General features: G+C 47.8%; 1 protein-coding gene across 1 annotated transcript in view; it reads right to left on the reverse strand.

Moving 5' to 3' along the window:
* The window catches only part of LOC144732992 (protein phosphatase 3 catalytic subunit alpha-like), a 45,307-nt gene that overhangs the window by 12,061 nt on the left and 15,988 nt on the right, over positions 1 to 17,258 (reverse strand). The window contains exons 6-11 of the mRNA XM_078614668.1: positions 14,208 to 14,347; positions 13,413 to 13,490; positions 6,938 to 7,032; positions 5,818 to 5,943; positions 2,322 to 2,396; positions 599 to 683 (exon numbers count right to left, since the gene is read on the reverse strand). Of these exons, the coding sequence (XP_078470794.1) occupies positions 599 to 683; positions 2,322 to 2,396; positions 5,818 to 5,943; positions 6,938 to 7,032; positions 13,413 to 13,490; positions 14,208 to 14,347 (599 nt within the window). The remainder of the gene's footprint in view (positions 1 to 598; positions 684 to 2,321; positions 2,397 to 5,817; positions 5,944 to 6,937; positions 7,033 to 13,412; positions 13,491 to 14,207; positions 14,348 to 17,258) is intronic.

Genomic DNA, 17,258 nt, shown 5'->3' on the forward strand with positions numbered 1-17,258 from the left:
TGCTTTGTGCGATGATGCTACGCCGAGGAAGCCATATCACAAATCACTTTTTCCTACTCAAGAGACGTAGTTTCGTTCACTCAATTGCGATATGTCCAATTCGCGTTAGAAAAACACGCAACATTATCGGAGAATGGACTGTGTAGCTCTTTTCCAGAAGCGACCCTGGCTAATACAAATGATAGCTTCGCAACCAAGTTGGTGATATCATCGCGTGGACATTTCTAGCAGCAGCCAAATACTCTCAACGCGTGATGTTAATTCTGAATGTGGAGAAAGAAAAGGCAGAGGTTACCTGGAGAAAATTCCACATGACCACCACGGGGAGAGAGAGCAAGAGGCATGAAAACTCCAAATATACAGCAGGCGTCGGGGTCCATATCGGACCCACAACAGCTCCTAGCCACTGGAACAATGGCCTCTGCAGAGGCTGAGCACGGTGTAGGGTGGGTGCGAGTTGCCGGTACGCGTGCACGTGCTGCATGTACTGTACACACTGTACATACTGTACACGGTGTGAGTTGCTGGTGATGCAAGTGCTTTGCTGCTGGGGCAGCAATCAATTCGGATTTTAACAAGAATCTCCTCCCTCTCTCACCTCAGCACAGAGAAGATTTTCGCCATCTTGCCGATGGCGCGGATTTTGTTGCGAATGACTTCCTTCCTTGCGGCCGCAGAGGCCCCTAGAGATGCAGGGAGATGCAAAGAGACGCGGGGAGACACGGGGAGAACACGAGGAGACGAACGAGAAAGGGGGAAACACGGAGAGACAGGATACACGGGCAGACACAGGGAGACACGGAGGAGACACGGGGAGACACGAAGGATACACGGGGAAATGTGGGGAGATAAGGGGAGATGGAGGAGACAGTGGGAGACACAAAGAGACACGGAGGAGACTCGGGAAGAAACGAAGAGACACGCAGAGACATGGGGAGACACGGGGAGACACGGATAAGATGGAGGAGACACGCGGAGACACGAAGAGACACCGGAAGACAGGGGGAGACAGGTGGAGACCGAGGAGACACGGGAAGACGGGGCAACGGAAGAGACACGAGGAGACACGGAGAAGATGGAGTAAACACAAAGAGACATAGGGAGACACGGGGAGACAGGGAGACACGGGGAGACAACAGGAGGCACATGGAGGAGACAAAGGAACACGGGGGAGGAGAAAGACAACAACACGGGGGAGGAGAAAGACAAGGAGTGAGCTGGAGTCGTGATCGACGTCTCTGTTATCTCCACTGCACGAGCGTTAGGCACTGCATCTCCACCGCACACACGGGCAAAGCTGCCTCAGGTAACCCACACAGGCTGTTGGGGCAAATGCTGTTAGCGAGCAGCACCTATGAAGGCCGGCACGGCACACAATGGGGTGGGTGGCCAGCACCATGCCCGGCCGCCTTTGTCTCCTCAGTGGCAATGTTTACTACACACCACAAAAGGTAATCATTTGCGGCTGAGTCGACCTAGGGGAGGCCCAGGACCGGTTGAGATAATCGTCTCTGGTGTAGGTGGACATGAGGGGGGAAACAAACTCGGGTCTCTCACCCATTGACCTGGACCCACCCACACCCGACCACTCAACCTCTCACTTACTCACCCAGCCACTCAACTACTCACCCACCAACTCACTCGCGATCTCACTGATCCACCGACTCACCCGCTCACTCACACAACCACTCTCACATTGGTCGCAGAGTTCAGTTCCTGGTTTAGATCTCGAGTCTCGGGGTTAGATTTGTCAGGCAGCACGGCAGAGACAGGCAGGGAAGACAGGCAGGGAAGACACTCAGAGGAGAGACAGAGGAGAGACAGAGTTGGAGGCAGAGCAGAGCCACTATCTGTACCTCTCTTTTGGCCATAAACACCCGGATCTGCAAGAGACATTGGTGATCACACGGGCACAGGTAGAACAGGTAGAGCTGTCCCATAGTAGCTCAGTCACACCAGGGGGCAAGGGCTGAGAGAGGGGGGGTAGTGCTGCAGCTGCTGCAGACGATGCTGATGATGAGGATCATCATGCCGATTATAATGTAGATGGTTGAGATGATAGTGACGTAGCCGGAGATGATGTTGCTGCTGCTGCTGATGATGGTGACGCTGGTCATAGTGATGCTGCTGATACTGACATTGATCCAGATTCTGTTGAGGCCGATTTCGATGTTAGTGCTGGTAATGATGGTGATGTAGGTACTGGTGATGATGATGCTGCTGATGTTTCTGCTGACAGTGATCCAGATGCTGCTGAGGCTGATTTCGATGTTAGTGCTGGTAATGATGGTGATGTGGGTGCTGGTGATGATGATTCTCACCGTCAATCTCATCTCCGTCTGCCTCCAGCTCATGGTCCGAGCAGATATTCAACACGTTCACCAACATCTCCGTAACTGTGGAGAGGCACAACAGCAAAAACAACAAAGCGACATTTTCCACCAAGCGGTGGTGAAGTCACCTCGTCGCATGTGCCCAAGAGCCACGTGAAGCGTCGATGGCTCTTTGCTGGCGGGAGGGGGTCACAGGACAGACCCGGCAGGTGCCAAGAGGCTGGCAGAAGAGAGATGTGGTAACAGCACGGGCAGCCAGGTGTGTTGGGGTCGACTTGAGGGTCCCAGTGATACGCTGCCGCATTGCAGTTTTTCAGTTGGACATCGACACAAGTCGAGTGGGTGACGACTTCTGGTCCATACTGGTGCACAGTGCTCGGCTACACAGTACAGAGTTGGTACATCAATAAGTCGAGTGGGTGACTACTTCTGTACTCAGTTTTTTTCGGTAAAGTCACGTAGGTAAAAAATTTAAATAAATTAACTCACTACGTTTCGGAAGCAACACAAGCCTCCGTCATCAGGTGTAACTGCTCCAGTAAAATTGCTGTAGCGTATGAAGAGAGCTATTCAGAAACACGTGCTTTTTATATAGGGTGCTGGGCAAGGAGGAGCCAATGAGGCGGGGGGGAGAGATAACCATCTTGGTGCTTGTACAATAAATGTACGGTGCCTGTACGATGAATGGCGAATGGGAATGAAACACTGTTGTAAATCAAAATTTATTTAGTGATGGTGGTGTATCAGGCTGGATATGACTGTAAAATTATAAAAATCAATATGGATATGATTATGAGAGTAAATATAAACTGGCTGTTTAGCAGTAAACTGCACGGCAGCTAAAGTTTAAACTTGGTTAATTACATCCTTCCACTGATTGCTCAATTTGAATCATCATCTCGGTTGAAGTTATGTCTATGTTTGTATATTTGGAAAATTAGAAAAGCTTAAGTTAAGCTTACTTCTGGTCCATACTGGTGCAGAGTGCTCGGCTACAGAGTACAATGCAAGGGCCATCGTTGATGTCCGTGGTAGCACCGAGGGTGCTTTTGGCTCCCCACCAGCTATACCTTACCAGTATTCTGGACCACGTTTGACCACTTGGTTTCTGCCTTGGCGGCTACCTTCCTCAGGTGGTCGTCTCTCCTCCCTGGCTCCTCCCCCCTTCTCTTGCCTATATGGCCTCTTGTTGCAGCAGCCCTTTTGCCCACTTCAGCAATTGTTTCTTGCTGTGGTTGTCCCACCTGATGACGGACGCTTGTGTTGCGCCCGAAACGTCGTGATTTAATTCATATTTATTTTATACTTACATGACTTTACCGAAAGAACCAAAGAGTATGGATCCCTGCAGTCACGAAAACTTCAAATCTAGATTGGTCGTGGAAGGTTTAGCGGCACGGTCCGGCTTCACTTCAAGATAGGTTGGAGTGTTGCCGCAGGAGGTCACTTTCAAGGAGTATGCCCGGTGCTCCTATTATCAAGATGAGATGCAGTGACTGTTGTGTCTTGTGGGTTTACTCTCTAACACACCGATGTGCAGTACTGCTAATTAATTGGCGTGTTTTGTTTGCAACGACAAACCTTACTGATTGGTTTGTGTTGGGGTGGTGGCGGGTTTAACGACACATTGATACAGGTAGGAACAACAGTTTCACACTGCCCACCAGGAATTATTTGTCTGTCTGTCTGTCGTGCATAACCACGCCCTCGATTTGTATTTCATAGAGCGCTTCGGGCGGGCTCAGCACCACGTGACGCGCAGCCCCACGCAGCTTGCGCCGCGTGACACGGATCGCACTAATGCGCTGTCCAACCAAGTTCCTACCTGCCCACTCCGAAGGAACGTGGTATTTACGAGATCTATCCTAAAAAATACCTCTATTATGGATAATATTGGTAGCAAAAGTGTACGTGTTAAACTGAGGTGCCGTGGGGTTGACCGATTTAAATGACTGGCAGATGAACCACCACCTGTGCCACTGTGCCAATTGCGTTATCGGCACTTGGCGCTCCGATTATTGCGATGAGCAGCGTCGCTCCTCCTCCGCCCCCCTCCGCTGTTGTTGTTGCTGCTGGAGGGCGAATGCCTCCAACTGCCCCCCAGTAGCCCTGGGACAGCAGCCGGTGCACAGAGGCTCCGCACTGAAAGCCCTCGGTTTCACGTGATGCACGCACGTGTGTGTCTGTGTGTTTGTTGAACTTCTAAAAGAGATGAATTTGTCAATGTTTGATGATGGGGGGAGCGCTAGTGTAGCGGGTAGCGTGCTGCGCTACGAACCTGGCGATGACCCGAGTTTGATTCCCGCTCACGGCCAACACCGGTGATAGCGATTATCTGAACCGGTTATGGGGCTTCGCTGCTAGGTCAACTCAGCCTCAAATGAGTACCCTGGTGCAGTGTGTAAACATCGCCAGTGAGGAGACAAAGGCAGGCCGGATGTTTATACTGGCCACCCACCCCATTGTGTGCCCTTCCGGCCTTCATAGATGCTGCACGTACGTACATACGTACGTGTAGCCAACCGCCGCTAATCGGAGGTGGCGTGCGCGGTGGGGGGGGATAAGGATGACAAACCGAACGCGATGGCGGGAAGCACTTTTCTAAGGAGGTATTTGTCAATGAGGACTATGTAAAAAAAAGTGCAGTACAGCTCTTCACCCCCCCCCCCCCCCAAATAGCTTCCCCCTTGTACGTCGGAAGGAATCTGGTGTTCCAGACAGTCGCAGGAGCAGCGTGTTGTGAGAAGCAGCACGACGCGGTTGAAATGCCGGACCACGTTTTAACTTCCCATCGTTTTAATCTTGATATATATTACTAATATTATATTATTTTATATTAATATTATTTTATTATTTCACTTCTACGTGACTTTACCGAAAGAACCAAGAATATGATTCCCATCGTTTGTTTTGGCCCACGCGCGAGTCCGACACACCTGTCGTCGCGCTTTCTCTTCGCTGGATGCAACAGCAACCGCTCATCCAAGGTCGGATGAGAGTTGCCGGAGCTCGTGCAGGTACTATACGCACTGCGTGTACTGTGCACACTGTGTTTACTGTACGTACAGTATGCACTGTGCATGGCGTGAGTTTCTGGTGATGCAAGTGCCTTATTGCTGGACAGCAATAAACTCGGATTTTTTAAATGTCTCTCCCCGTGTCTCTCTGTCTTACCGTGTCTCTCTCCCTGTGTCTCACTCTCTCTCCCCGTATAGCTCTCTCCGTATGTCTTCCTCTCGGTGTCTCTTTCTCTCCACATGTCTCTCTCCCCGTGTCTCATTCTCTCTCCCCATGTCTCATTCTCTCCCCATATCTCTCTCCCCATGTCTCATTCTGTCTCCCCGTATCACTCTCTCTCCCGATGTCTCTTTCCTCTTGTCTCATTCTCTCTCCCCGTATCTCTCTTTCCATGTATTTCTCTCTCCCCATGTCTCTCTCCCCGTGTCTCACTCTCTCTCATCGTGTGTGTGTGTGTCTCTCTCACCCTTTTCTCCCACGAATGGCAGGGACCACGTGAAAACGTCCATGAAGTTGGGCAGCCAATACGGGTGCGGCGAGCAATTGAACTGGCGAATATTCATCACGTTGTTCTCATACTTGAGGATGGCCGCTGGGAGAGAGAGGGTTGAATCAGAGGGGGAGAAAGAGAGGGGGAGAGGGGGAGAGAGGGAGAGAGAGAGAGGGGGAGAAGAGTTGTTAGGATGTAGCGTATTAAAGTAGTGGTAGCCTTGCTGTGGGTAGCAGTATGTGTGAGTGGAGAATTTCTGAGTGACTTTAGGGCATAGTTGGGGTGTAGTATATACGTGTGTGTAGTTAAAGTGTAGTGTATACGAGTGTGATTAAGTTGTAGTAAGGGTGGAGTGTATGAGTACGGCGTAGTGAGTGTGTGTGTGTGGCCACGGCGTAGTGAGCGTGTGTGTGTAGCCACGGCGTAGTGAGTTAGTGTGTAGCTACTAGTGAGTGTCTGTAGACACGGCGTAGTGAGTGTGTGTGTGTAGCTACGTAGTGAGTGAGTGTGTGTGTGTAGCTACGTAGTGAGTGAGTGTGTGTGTAGCCACGGCGTAGTGTGTGTGTGTAGCCACGGCGTAGTGAGTGAGTGTGTAGCTACGTAGTGAGTGTGTGTAGCCACGGTGTAGTGAGTGTGTGTAGCTACGTAGTGAGCGTGTGTAGCTACGTAGTGAGTGAGTGTGTGTGTAGCCACGGCGTAGTGAGTGTGTGTAGCTACGTAGTGAGTGTGTGTGTGTAGCTACGTAGTGAATGAGTGTGTGTAGCTACTAGTGAGTGTGTGTGTAGCCACGGCGTAGTGAGTGAGTGTGTGTAGCTACGTAGTGAGTGAGTGTGTGTAGCCACGGCGTAGTGAGTGAGTGTGTGTAGCTACGTAGTGAGTGAATGTGTGTAGCTACGTAGTGAGTGTGTGTGTGTAGCCACGGCGTAGTGAGTGTGTGTAGCTACGTAGTGAGTGAGTGTGTGTAGCCACGGCGTAGTGAGTGTGTGTGTGTAGCTACGTAGTGAGTGTGTGTAGCTACTAGTGAGTGTGTGTATGTAGCCACGGCGTAGTGAGTGTGTGTGTGTGTGTAGCTATTGTGCAGTGAGTGTAGCGTTACCCTTGTTGTTGTAGACATCGAGGTAGTTGGGAGCGGAGAAGATGGTGATGAGAGATGGAAATCCGGTTGTTTGACTCTTACGGTACATCCGGTACCTGTGAGAGACAGAGAGACCCTTACAGTTCATTCAGTTCCTGTAAGAAACTCTCACGGTACATTAAATGTGAGAGACTCTTACGGTACATTTGGCACCTATCGGGAACTCTTACGGTACATTCAGAACCTGTGAGAGACAGAGAGACTCTCACGGTACATCAGAATCCGAATATTAATTTATCCTGGAGAAATCCAATGGGCTATGATGCTATTGTTCAAAGATGTCCAAAATGGGGGCAACACGGGGTCAGAATGTTACAACAAATATGATGCTACACAAACACGATAGGAGCAGCTCAAAGTGTAGTATAGATTGCATAAGTACACCAATTCCCAGGCTTCAGCAAGGCAGCACAAACAGAAGCAAGACCACACAAAGACAGTGGCAAACCGCAGTCCCTCAATAACATTGCACATTAAATTTTAACTATCGATCCATTGTCAAGGATCAAATTTACAAATCACATTTGTAAAATGTGGCTACAATGAGCGCTGCTTCAGAACATTTTTGTGAGGAAGATTTACAAATATCATGGTACCTTTGCCCAGTATCGAAGTATTAAAAATGCAAGAGGAGTTGTGTTAAGATGTTTAAACACCAAATAGAAACCTTTTTGCAAGCATCACGTCTGAATTAGCCACACAAAGTGCTTGTGGTGAACATGTAAACAACCACGCTCATGGTGTAGGCCAATCATTTTCAAAGACAATGCATTTCCAGTAGAACCTCGGAGATCGAACGTGCCAGAACTCGAACAAATCGGTGTTCGAACAACATTCACGAACATTTTTTGCCCCGGAAACCGAACGAAATTCGGAGGTCGAACGGCCAAATCGCGAGTTGACGGAACCTGTACGGCTGAGACGCGTATGGCCAGCGTGCATGACGCTTGCCCAGACAAAGGTTTTACCACCTCCTCCACCTCACCACCACCTTCCACTCAAGCCATCAACTCTCCTTACTACAGGTAAAGTGAAGTTCAATGTCCATTTGTTTGATTTATTCCATATATTTATTCATTTATTCCATTTATTTCTAGGGTTTTACCCTTTTGTCTGGCACCAAAACTGACACCTTTATACAAGGGATCATGTTTGCAATAACCACAACACAAGCAGTCAAAATGCAAACAAAAAGAGACAACTCTGATAATGATATGCACTGTCCTTAAAATTGATTGGTCCACACCCGAGACAGCTTTTCTTAGAGCCGAGTCTCCACTTTTGTTGGAGCAGATGATGCCAAAAGGCGTACAACTCAAAAACAGCGCACTATCAGAGTACTGAGAGCTCGGGGTAAGCATTTACACTGAGACCTCCTTTGCCAGTAGCAAGATATAGTAATAGATAAAACCTATTACTATAAGATATAATAATAGGTAAAAACCTATTACTATATCTTGCTACTGGCAAAGGTGTATGGTTTTATGCATGTAATTACTATAAACTTAGTGTAAAATGCTTTAACATGAGAGATTTCTTGTGTCTGGAACCAATTAATGTCATTTACATTAATTATTATGGGGAAATTTTATTCGGTGTTCCAACAAATCGGTTTTTCAAATGGCCTTCTGGAACGAAGTAAGTTCTATCTCCGGGGTACCACTGTAACCACGACCACTACTCCTCGCCTCCGTTTGATGGGAAGACGAGCCCAAAGTTCCATAGGCATGTGTGTCTCGAGAAACAATGCATATATTATCAGAGCCATGTTTGTTTTCATTCATTGCAAAATGTTTCCATTTAGTGTTTGAACATCTTAACACAACTCCTGTTTTATTGGCAGGAAGGGTAAAACCTGTTCTTATTTCTAGATTTGAAGCTTTCGTGACTGCAAGGATTCATACTCTTAGTTTTTTCGGTAAAGTCACATAGGTAAAAAATTGAAATAAAAAAAGTGATTTTATTATTATTTTATTTGTATTAATTTTAATTTCAATTTTTTTCCAGTAGCAAGATATAGTAATAGGTTCAAATTCAAATTAATAAAAATAAAATAATAAAAATGAGCTTTTTTATTTATTTTATTTTTATTAATTTACATTTTTTACCTACGTGACTTTACCGAAAAAACTAAGAGTACCTGTTCTTATTGTTCATGAGATTTACAAAGGTAAGGGAGGAAACGTTGGTTTGTTCTAAAACGTTGCTTGGTGCTGCAATGGTAAAGGGCTTCGTCACCCTCTTCCAATGTCATGTCATGTTTTTGCCATCAGATGGACGTCTTGGGTTTCTTCGACAGTGGGGTAAATTGAATTAATTTTGTTGTGACGGTTCCACCTGAAGACGGAAGCTTGTGTTGCCTCCGAAACGTCGTGATTTGATTTATTTTCTCTTTTTTTACCAACGTGACTTTACCGAAAAAACCAAAGAGTATTAATTGAATTCACAGAGCACATCGCACAAATTTGCCAAGAACGGATGTTAGGGATGAACGGGGCACCAATGTATAATTATTCTCGCATCAAGTGATGCGAGATTGGACTTCAAGTAGAGGTCACAAAATGGCGGGTCCTGTATGGAACATCCAGTGCAAATCGAAGAGTAGAATGATGAAGCGGGTTTCGTCTGTTTAGTGATTCATCAGTAGCTGATCTATGAGCAGCACCACAGTAGTCAAACAGTGGGAGAATGATAGCTTCAACAATTTGCAGGTGCAATCTAATGGGAAAAAAAAGTCTGTTTCTGGAAATTTGATTTTCTTCGAGATGTGATCAGTATGAGGTTGGAATGTAAGTTTTGAATCAATCAGGTAAAACCAAATACCTCCGATTAGCACGGTTGGCTCTGAACGGTAAAATGTTCAACATACAACACCCATCATTCATGACAAAGATGCAGTGACGTCACCACAGTGCCTGTGTCAGGCCAGATGCAATTTGAGGCCATGGGAAATATCGAAAGGTCGCTGACTGGAGGTCAGGGGACAGACCCATGGGTTGACTGACTGAGATGACTGGCAGATGCACCACCTCTGTCCCCTACTGTGCCAACTTGCTGTATTTTAGCTGCCCGGCGCTCCGCTCGTTGTTATGAGCGTTGCTCCTCTGCCCTCTGTTGTTGTTGGAGGGCGACTACCTCCAACTGCCCAGTAGCGTCCTTCACGAGCTTCCTCCTCGATAGAGGCCAATCTTGACAGCTCCATATCCTTCCAATCCACATCAGTCCATCTCTTCTTCAGCCCATGTCGTGCCTATTTAGCCCCCTCTATGTGGCCAAACAGACACGGCTTGGGCATGCGGTGGCTGGGCATTCGGGCTACATGACCCAGCCAACGCAGCCTTGCATTCCGGAGCATCTCACTGAAGTAAATGTGTCCAGATGTTTCAGGATGTGAGCTCCTCGCACAAACCAGCCTGGTTAAACCCAGGATGGACCGTAGGCTGGCCAGCCTGAATTGTTATAACCAGTGCAGATGTTAAATTAGAGGGCTCCACGTTTCACAAGCATAGAGAAGGGAGAGGATGACTGTGGACGAGAAGACCCGAAGCTTTATGTGGAGTGACAGATTAGTCCGTCAACCCATGGCACCTGGGTCTGTCCCGTGACCTCCTGCACTTCATGTGGCCTCAAAGTGCACCTAGCCTGGCACAAGCGCGATTGTGATGTCACCAACACTCAGTGGTAAACGGCGGTTGTTATTGTTGTTGGATGAGTGGGTGAGTGAGTCGGTGACTGAGTGAATGAGGTAAGTGAGTGAATGAGTGGGTGAGTGGGTGGGTGAATGAGAAGATGAGTGAGTGTGTAAGTTGGTGAGTTGGTGAGTAGGTGGGTAGGTGAGTGAGTGAGTGGGTGAGTATTTGTTTTATTCTAGGTGTTAAAATGCATGTTTGTACATCGTAGAGTCATTAGCGCATTGCGCTACAAACCCGTCAACTGAGTTCGATTCCCGTTCACGGCCAACACCAGTGATGATTATCTGACTCCATCTTGGGCCTCCCCTAGATTGCCTCAGCCTCAAATGAGTACCTAGTGCCATGTGCAAACATCGCTACTTGGGAGACAAATGCGGCGTGATGTTGACCATTAACCCGCTTTTGTGCCGTTCCGGCCTTCATAGGTGCAGTTACTCGCTAGTAGCACTTGCCCCAACAGTCTGTTAAAGCAACAGGGTGATCTTTATCTTCATAACAAAATCGGTGTTAGTGCGAGGGGCTGTTAATCCCTCCACCTGTCACTCATTTGTACTCATTAACCATGCTGGAAACACCAAACAAAGCTTGCGCTGGAGGGCCATGGGGAGAATAGGCGTCTGGGGATGCCTTTTGGCAAAAAACCCATTTGTCAGAGCCACACACTACCCCTCCCCTCAGGGTTCTTCCAGAAACAGAAATCCTGAAGTTACGCATGTGGAATGTCCGAACACTCACTGCGGAAGAAAGGCTGCCATTCCTCTGTCAGGAGCTTGACCAGTGCCGCTTGAACCTCTGGTGTATACTGGAGGTTTGGTTCGGGCTCCGGTCGCCATGAGGCGCGGACAGTTCTCCACTCGAGGGGTAGGACACTGCCAAACAATGGGGAGTGGCACTTCTTCTGAGAAAAAGAATGAAGGGGGGAGGCGTGGGAGCGTGGAGACGAGGTGTGGGAAGCTGCGAGTCCCAGGCTATTGTCAGCTCGCTTCCCCATCGATGGGAGGTGAATGGTGGTGGTTGCTCATGCTTCCTCCCAAGTGGGAGGATGCAGGTAAAAGTCAGATGCCTTCTTCAACCTCTTGTCCCAGGTGCTGGCTAGAGTAGCTCCTCGTGAGAATCATCCTGTTGGGTGACTTTAATGCCCGAGTGGGTCATGATGCAAGGCATGGGCCAGATCAGCTCAATAATAACGGTAGGAGGCAACTAGACTTATGTGCAGCTCATGGACTTGTAATCCCCAATGTGCCGTTCCGGCATCAGCACTTATCTACACTGAAACCCACAATAGCCTGGTCTCAGCAGCCAGTGGATATCTGTGGAAAAAAGAGCTTGATAGCTCATCGGATTTCTCCAGGATAAAGATAGATTCTGATTCTGAGCCGATGAAGATTGCATGCAAGAAAATGGATCACCGCTTGCGACTGGGGTTGGCATCGTCCATCCCTCCTCGGGATGCCGAGGGGGTAATGGGTGGGGTTTCAGGCCAGCAACTCATGCAGCTGCTATGGCTGCATTGGGTATGCGGTCCAGACCACAGCAGAGACCATGGCTGACAGAGAAGGTGTTCCGGCTGGCTGAGAGAAATTGACAGTGCCCACTCCCACCGCCTACAATAAGCCACGTCCAAGAATGAGGAGGCTGACCGCAGCCTTCGCTCCGAGGTTCGGAAAGCTGTGGAGATCCAAAGGTAGTCGCGGGTTGCTGAAAAATTGCAAACTTTCCTTGGTAGCATGCAATCAGCAATGACTCTTTGAATCCATAAAAAAAAAGTTACTTGCAGCACCACATCTATCACCATCTTTTTCAATGGAAAGAAACGGTGATCCAATCTCTGACCGCCAAGAACAGGTTCACAGGTTTGCTGAGAATTTCTGAGAGGTATTGGGGGAGCAGAAACCCCTTGGCTCATACAAATCATGGGGCAAGGTGGGGCTGAGTCTGCTTGTGCTGCCGTGCCTGCAATATTGGAGGAAGTAGCTGCTCCCTGTGGGTGGTTGGCCATCTGTCGAGGAAGTGCAAAGGGCAATCTGGAGCATGAGACCAGAAAAAACGCGGGGTAGAGATGACCTGACTTAAAGATTTCGTGACTGCAGGAATTAATATTCTTTGGGTCGTTCGGTAGAGTCATGTAGATAGGTTCAAAAAAATATTTTCTTTTGAACCTATCTACGTGACTTTACCGAAAGACCAAAGAATAGAGATGACCTCTCAAGCAAACTGGTGATGAAGGGTGCCATTTGTGCGAGCGAGCAAGTGGGTGGCTGAGTGGGCGAATCAGTGGTTGAGTAAGTGGGTGAGTGGGTATGTGAATGGGTGGGTGAGTGGGCGAATTAGTGGTTTAGTGAGTGGGTAGGTGAGTGTATAGGTAAGTGGGTGGGCGAGTGCACGAATGGGTAGGTGAGTGAGTGGGTTGGTGTGTGGGCGGTGAGTGGGTAGGTGACTGGATAGGTGAGTGGGTGAGTGAGTGGGAGGGTGAGTGAATAGGTGACTGGGCAGGTGAGTGAGTGGGTGATTGGGTAGGTAAGTGGGTGGGTGAGTGGACGGATGAGTAGGTGAGCGAGTGGGTTGGTGAGTGGGCGGATGAGTAGGTGAGCGAGTGGGTGAGTGAGTGGGTTGGTGAGTGGGCGGATGAGTAGGTGAGTGAGTGGTGGGTGAGTGGGTGGGTGAGTGGGTGGGTGAGTGGGTGAGTGGGTGGGTGAGTGGGTGAGTGGGTGGGTGAGTGGGTGGGTAGGTAGGTGAGTGAGTACCCTGCATCTTGCGCTTCATGGGCACGGATCACGCACAGGAGTCCGTTGTTCTGCAGGAACTCACACACGGCCGGGTAGCTGCATAACACAGACAAAGACAAAGATCCCCCGTGTAGCCTTAACAGAATGTTGGGGCAAGTGTTGTTATCAAGCACCTATTAAGACCGGAACGGCACATGAGGGGGTGCGTGGCCAGCACTATGCAAGGACGCCTTTGTCTCCCCCGTGGCGATGTTTTTACACATCACACCAGGTACTCAATTGAGGCTGAGTCGCCCTCGGGGAGGAGGCTCAAGACAGGTTCAGATAATCGTCACTGGTGTTGGCCTTGAGCGAGAATCGAGCGCGGGTCGTCATATTTGTAGCTAACTACTACACTATCGCTCACCACATACACACACACGTAAACGCACACTCGCATACAAACACGTATATTCCACAAGTCTCTCTCTGTCCCACTCTCTACCCCTTGCTGTGTATGCTGGGAAGTGGGCGTGTCTCTGTGGTGCTCCTGTGGTGTCTGTGCATGTGGCCCGGTTTTTCTCAGCAATTCTGAGCTCACCTGACACAGTCACCTTCAACTCGTGGGAGATTTTTTCCAAGATGAAAGTATGAAAGATAATATGAGCGTTTTACCCTTTCTGGCAACAAAACAGGTGTTAAGCTAGTGAGTCGATGTATGTTGAACTTCTTTCACACCGTACATATCCAACCATGCTAATTGGAAGGTGGGTGAGTGGGTCAGTCTATGAGCTTACCCTCCCGCCCCCCCTCCCTCCCATCAACCCCTCCCACCTGTAGAAGTAGGAGCACCCACGCACGCTGTTGTAGGTGAAATGCTCCTGGGTTTTCTCACTCCCAAAGTCCTCGAGGGGATCCGACCACAGGAGGTCGCAGACCGGGCCGTAGGCCGGAGGCTCTCGGAACCTGTCCAGCTGAAAGCGGGGGAGGGGGAGAGAGAGGAAGGGAGAGGGTGGGGAGGGAAAAGTGGGGTTTAACACACAGCTCCTAAACCAGTGGTTCTTAACTTTCAGTGCAGCCTTGCACCCTCTTTGCTTCTCAATCGTTTAGAAAATAAAGCATAATGTTAATAAATACATAGGGTTTCATGAAACAAAGTAGTTGTACTTATGTGCCCTGTGCTTCATTCGAATGATTTACCATCTAAAATAAATTATTCAGCCATGTCTCGTATCCCCAGAAAGGGCATCTCACACCCCCATGGGGTGCGCGCACTCCAGGTTAAGAAGAACCACTGACCTAGGCTAATCACCGCTTTAACCTTCCTTTTTTTTTCCTTCTTTCTTTGCATCTTTTTGTGATAATTTCATCCTTCTACGGTGAGTTTTTATTTGATTTGATACACCTTTTTTTGTTTTACGGACACGTCTTTTTGCTGTTCCGTCCTATGTTCTCTTCTGCTCCAATCAGCACCCGTGCCCTGCGTTCTACAAATCCTCAGTTAACTTTAGAGGTGCATCTTTTTCAACGGGTAGACTTAACTTGACTCCTATGTTTGTCGTGGTCAAATCTTGAAATACAAATCTCGTCCACTTCCCGTTGTCCAATCAATTCCACATTTTTCACACGTACTCAGATCTGGTGACAATGCATGCCTGTATCAAAATCGGCATCAATTAATCAATTAATTCGCTACTTTACAGAAATAACATTTTGTATGGACGCCTTATTATTTATATTTATCTGTGTAGGTCAAAAACGCCGCGGTCCCTAAACTCTGGAATCACCTCGCCCAAGAAAGCAGGTGCCACGTGTCTCAGGCGTGCCTGCTTCGTGTGAACGAATGTTGATGTGGGAGCAGGCGCTGCATCATTGACGCACTTCTCAACCGCGAGTTAAACGAAGCTGTTCATAAAAACATTGTTTTAAAAAAAAACTTTTCTTAAGGAGTTTTTTTGTTTTGTTCCCCACTTCTGTTTGTGTTGAGAAACATTTTTGGGGTTTGCTCCACGTTGCGAGGACCTTCGTTTGCACTACACCTCACGAGTTTCCGAGAGTCCAGCACAGCCGGCACTGTCGCAGTGCACCTGCAGCAACAGTGCACCTCCGGCTAGCACAGTTGGCTACGTACAGTGCGAAAGAAGTTCAACATACAAATATACCATACACTACTCTACATACCATACACTACCTCCCATGAGCATGGTTGGCTACGCACAGTGAGAAAGAAATTCAACATACATACATACTATACACTACACTATGATACAGGGTGCTTACATTTTTTTCCACTTATAAGGGACTATCTTTTTAAATGGATATAGAATGGATAATACACTGTAACATGATAACAAATTGCATGTTAATACAAAAAACATTTCGATCACAAAACAAGCAGTCGTTTGTGTTGTGATCGAAACGTCGTAGTTTTTTGTTATTATCTTTCAACCTATCTACGTGACTTTACCGAAAGACCCAAAGAATATGGCTCAATTTGTTCCTAGAGCATCGAATAGTGCCCCTTTTGACCCAAAAAACGCACTTTATAATACAGGTCGTCCTCTACTTATGATGGAGATGCGTTACGACGACCCCATCGTAAGTCAAAAATATCGTAAGTCGAAGATGGCCGAGCCTACCCAGGAGTCTTAAAGAATGGTGATAATTTAGCAAAACAGAGCAATTTACAGTACCGTACTGTATAAACTCTATACTGTATGTATTTATTTAAAAAAATTACACGCGCTAACACCGAGACAACTTAACCCCGTCGACCGCTGGTGAGAGTGAGGCATCGCACAAGGCGGGAGATGCGTACATCCCGGCAGCGTCCCAACGCACAGTATCGTACCCCGTTCGCTGGTGCTTTTTCCTGCCGCACGGATTTTAAAATATTTAACAATTTTGTCGTATCGCTATTGCCACCGTAAGATCGAAATATCGTAAGTCGGACCATCATAATTCGGGGACTATCTGTATTTAAAAAATGGATACCAATACATAGAGATACTTGTCGAGCGCAAGAGCCGAGGCAGAGATGGAGCAGTGGGGGCGAGGGAAGGGAGTGACAAAGTGGAAACCCCAATGGGTGGCTCAAGGCAGAGCCCCTAACCACAGAGCCCACGTGAGTTGGCAGCAGTAGGTCCCATTCCATCTCAATGTGCTGCCATGGCGACGGCGGTTCAGTCAGCCACCCCCGGCCACCTTTAAAAAAGCTGGACCTCTGCAGAGGACATCCGTAGATGACTCGTCCTTCTTTAAACTCAGGATCTAGTGGGGATGAGGATTATTCATTTAAAGACATCCCAAATTTGTAAGCGGACAGTGCAACCCACACGGAGGGGGCAGAAGAGGATAATAATCGTGGCGAAGGTGGGGATTTGTTCTTGAGTCAACATTCTCACACCTCCTCTGGGGTTGCAACATTGTTTGCACCAGGGTTTAGTCACCCAACGTGGTTTACCAAGCTGAAGTGGTACCGGCAAGTGCCCTCAATGTAAAAAATAAGACATAAGGATCCATACTCTTTGGTTTTTTCGGTAAAGTCACGTAGATGAAAAATTTAAATAATAAAATTAAATAACTTAATTTAGTTATTTTCATTTTATTATTATCCTTGCAGTCACAACAACTTCAAATCTAGAAAAAAGACACAAGGACCTCATTAATTCTAGATTTGAAGCTTTTGTGACTGCAAGGATTCATATGCTTCGTTTTTTTTTCGATAAAGTCACGTAGGTAAAATTTTTTTTTTTATAAAAGTAAAATAAAAATCACGACGTTTCGGAGGCAACACAAGCTTCCGTCTTCAGGTGGAACCGTCACAGCACGATAGCTGTATCAAGTAAAACTTACCGTCACAGCACGATAGCTGTATCAAGTAAA

This window comes from Lampetra planeri, chromosome 45 (assembly GCF_965212315.1).
Source record: "Lampetra planeri chromosome 45, kcLamPlan1.2.h2, whole genome shotgun sequence".
Lineage (NCBI taxonomy): Eukaryota > Metazoa > Chordata > Hyperoartia > Petromyzontiformes > Petromyzontidae > Lampetra > Lampetra planeri.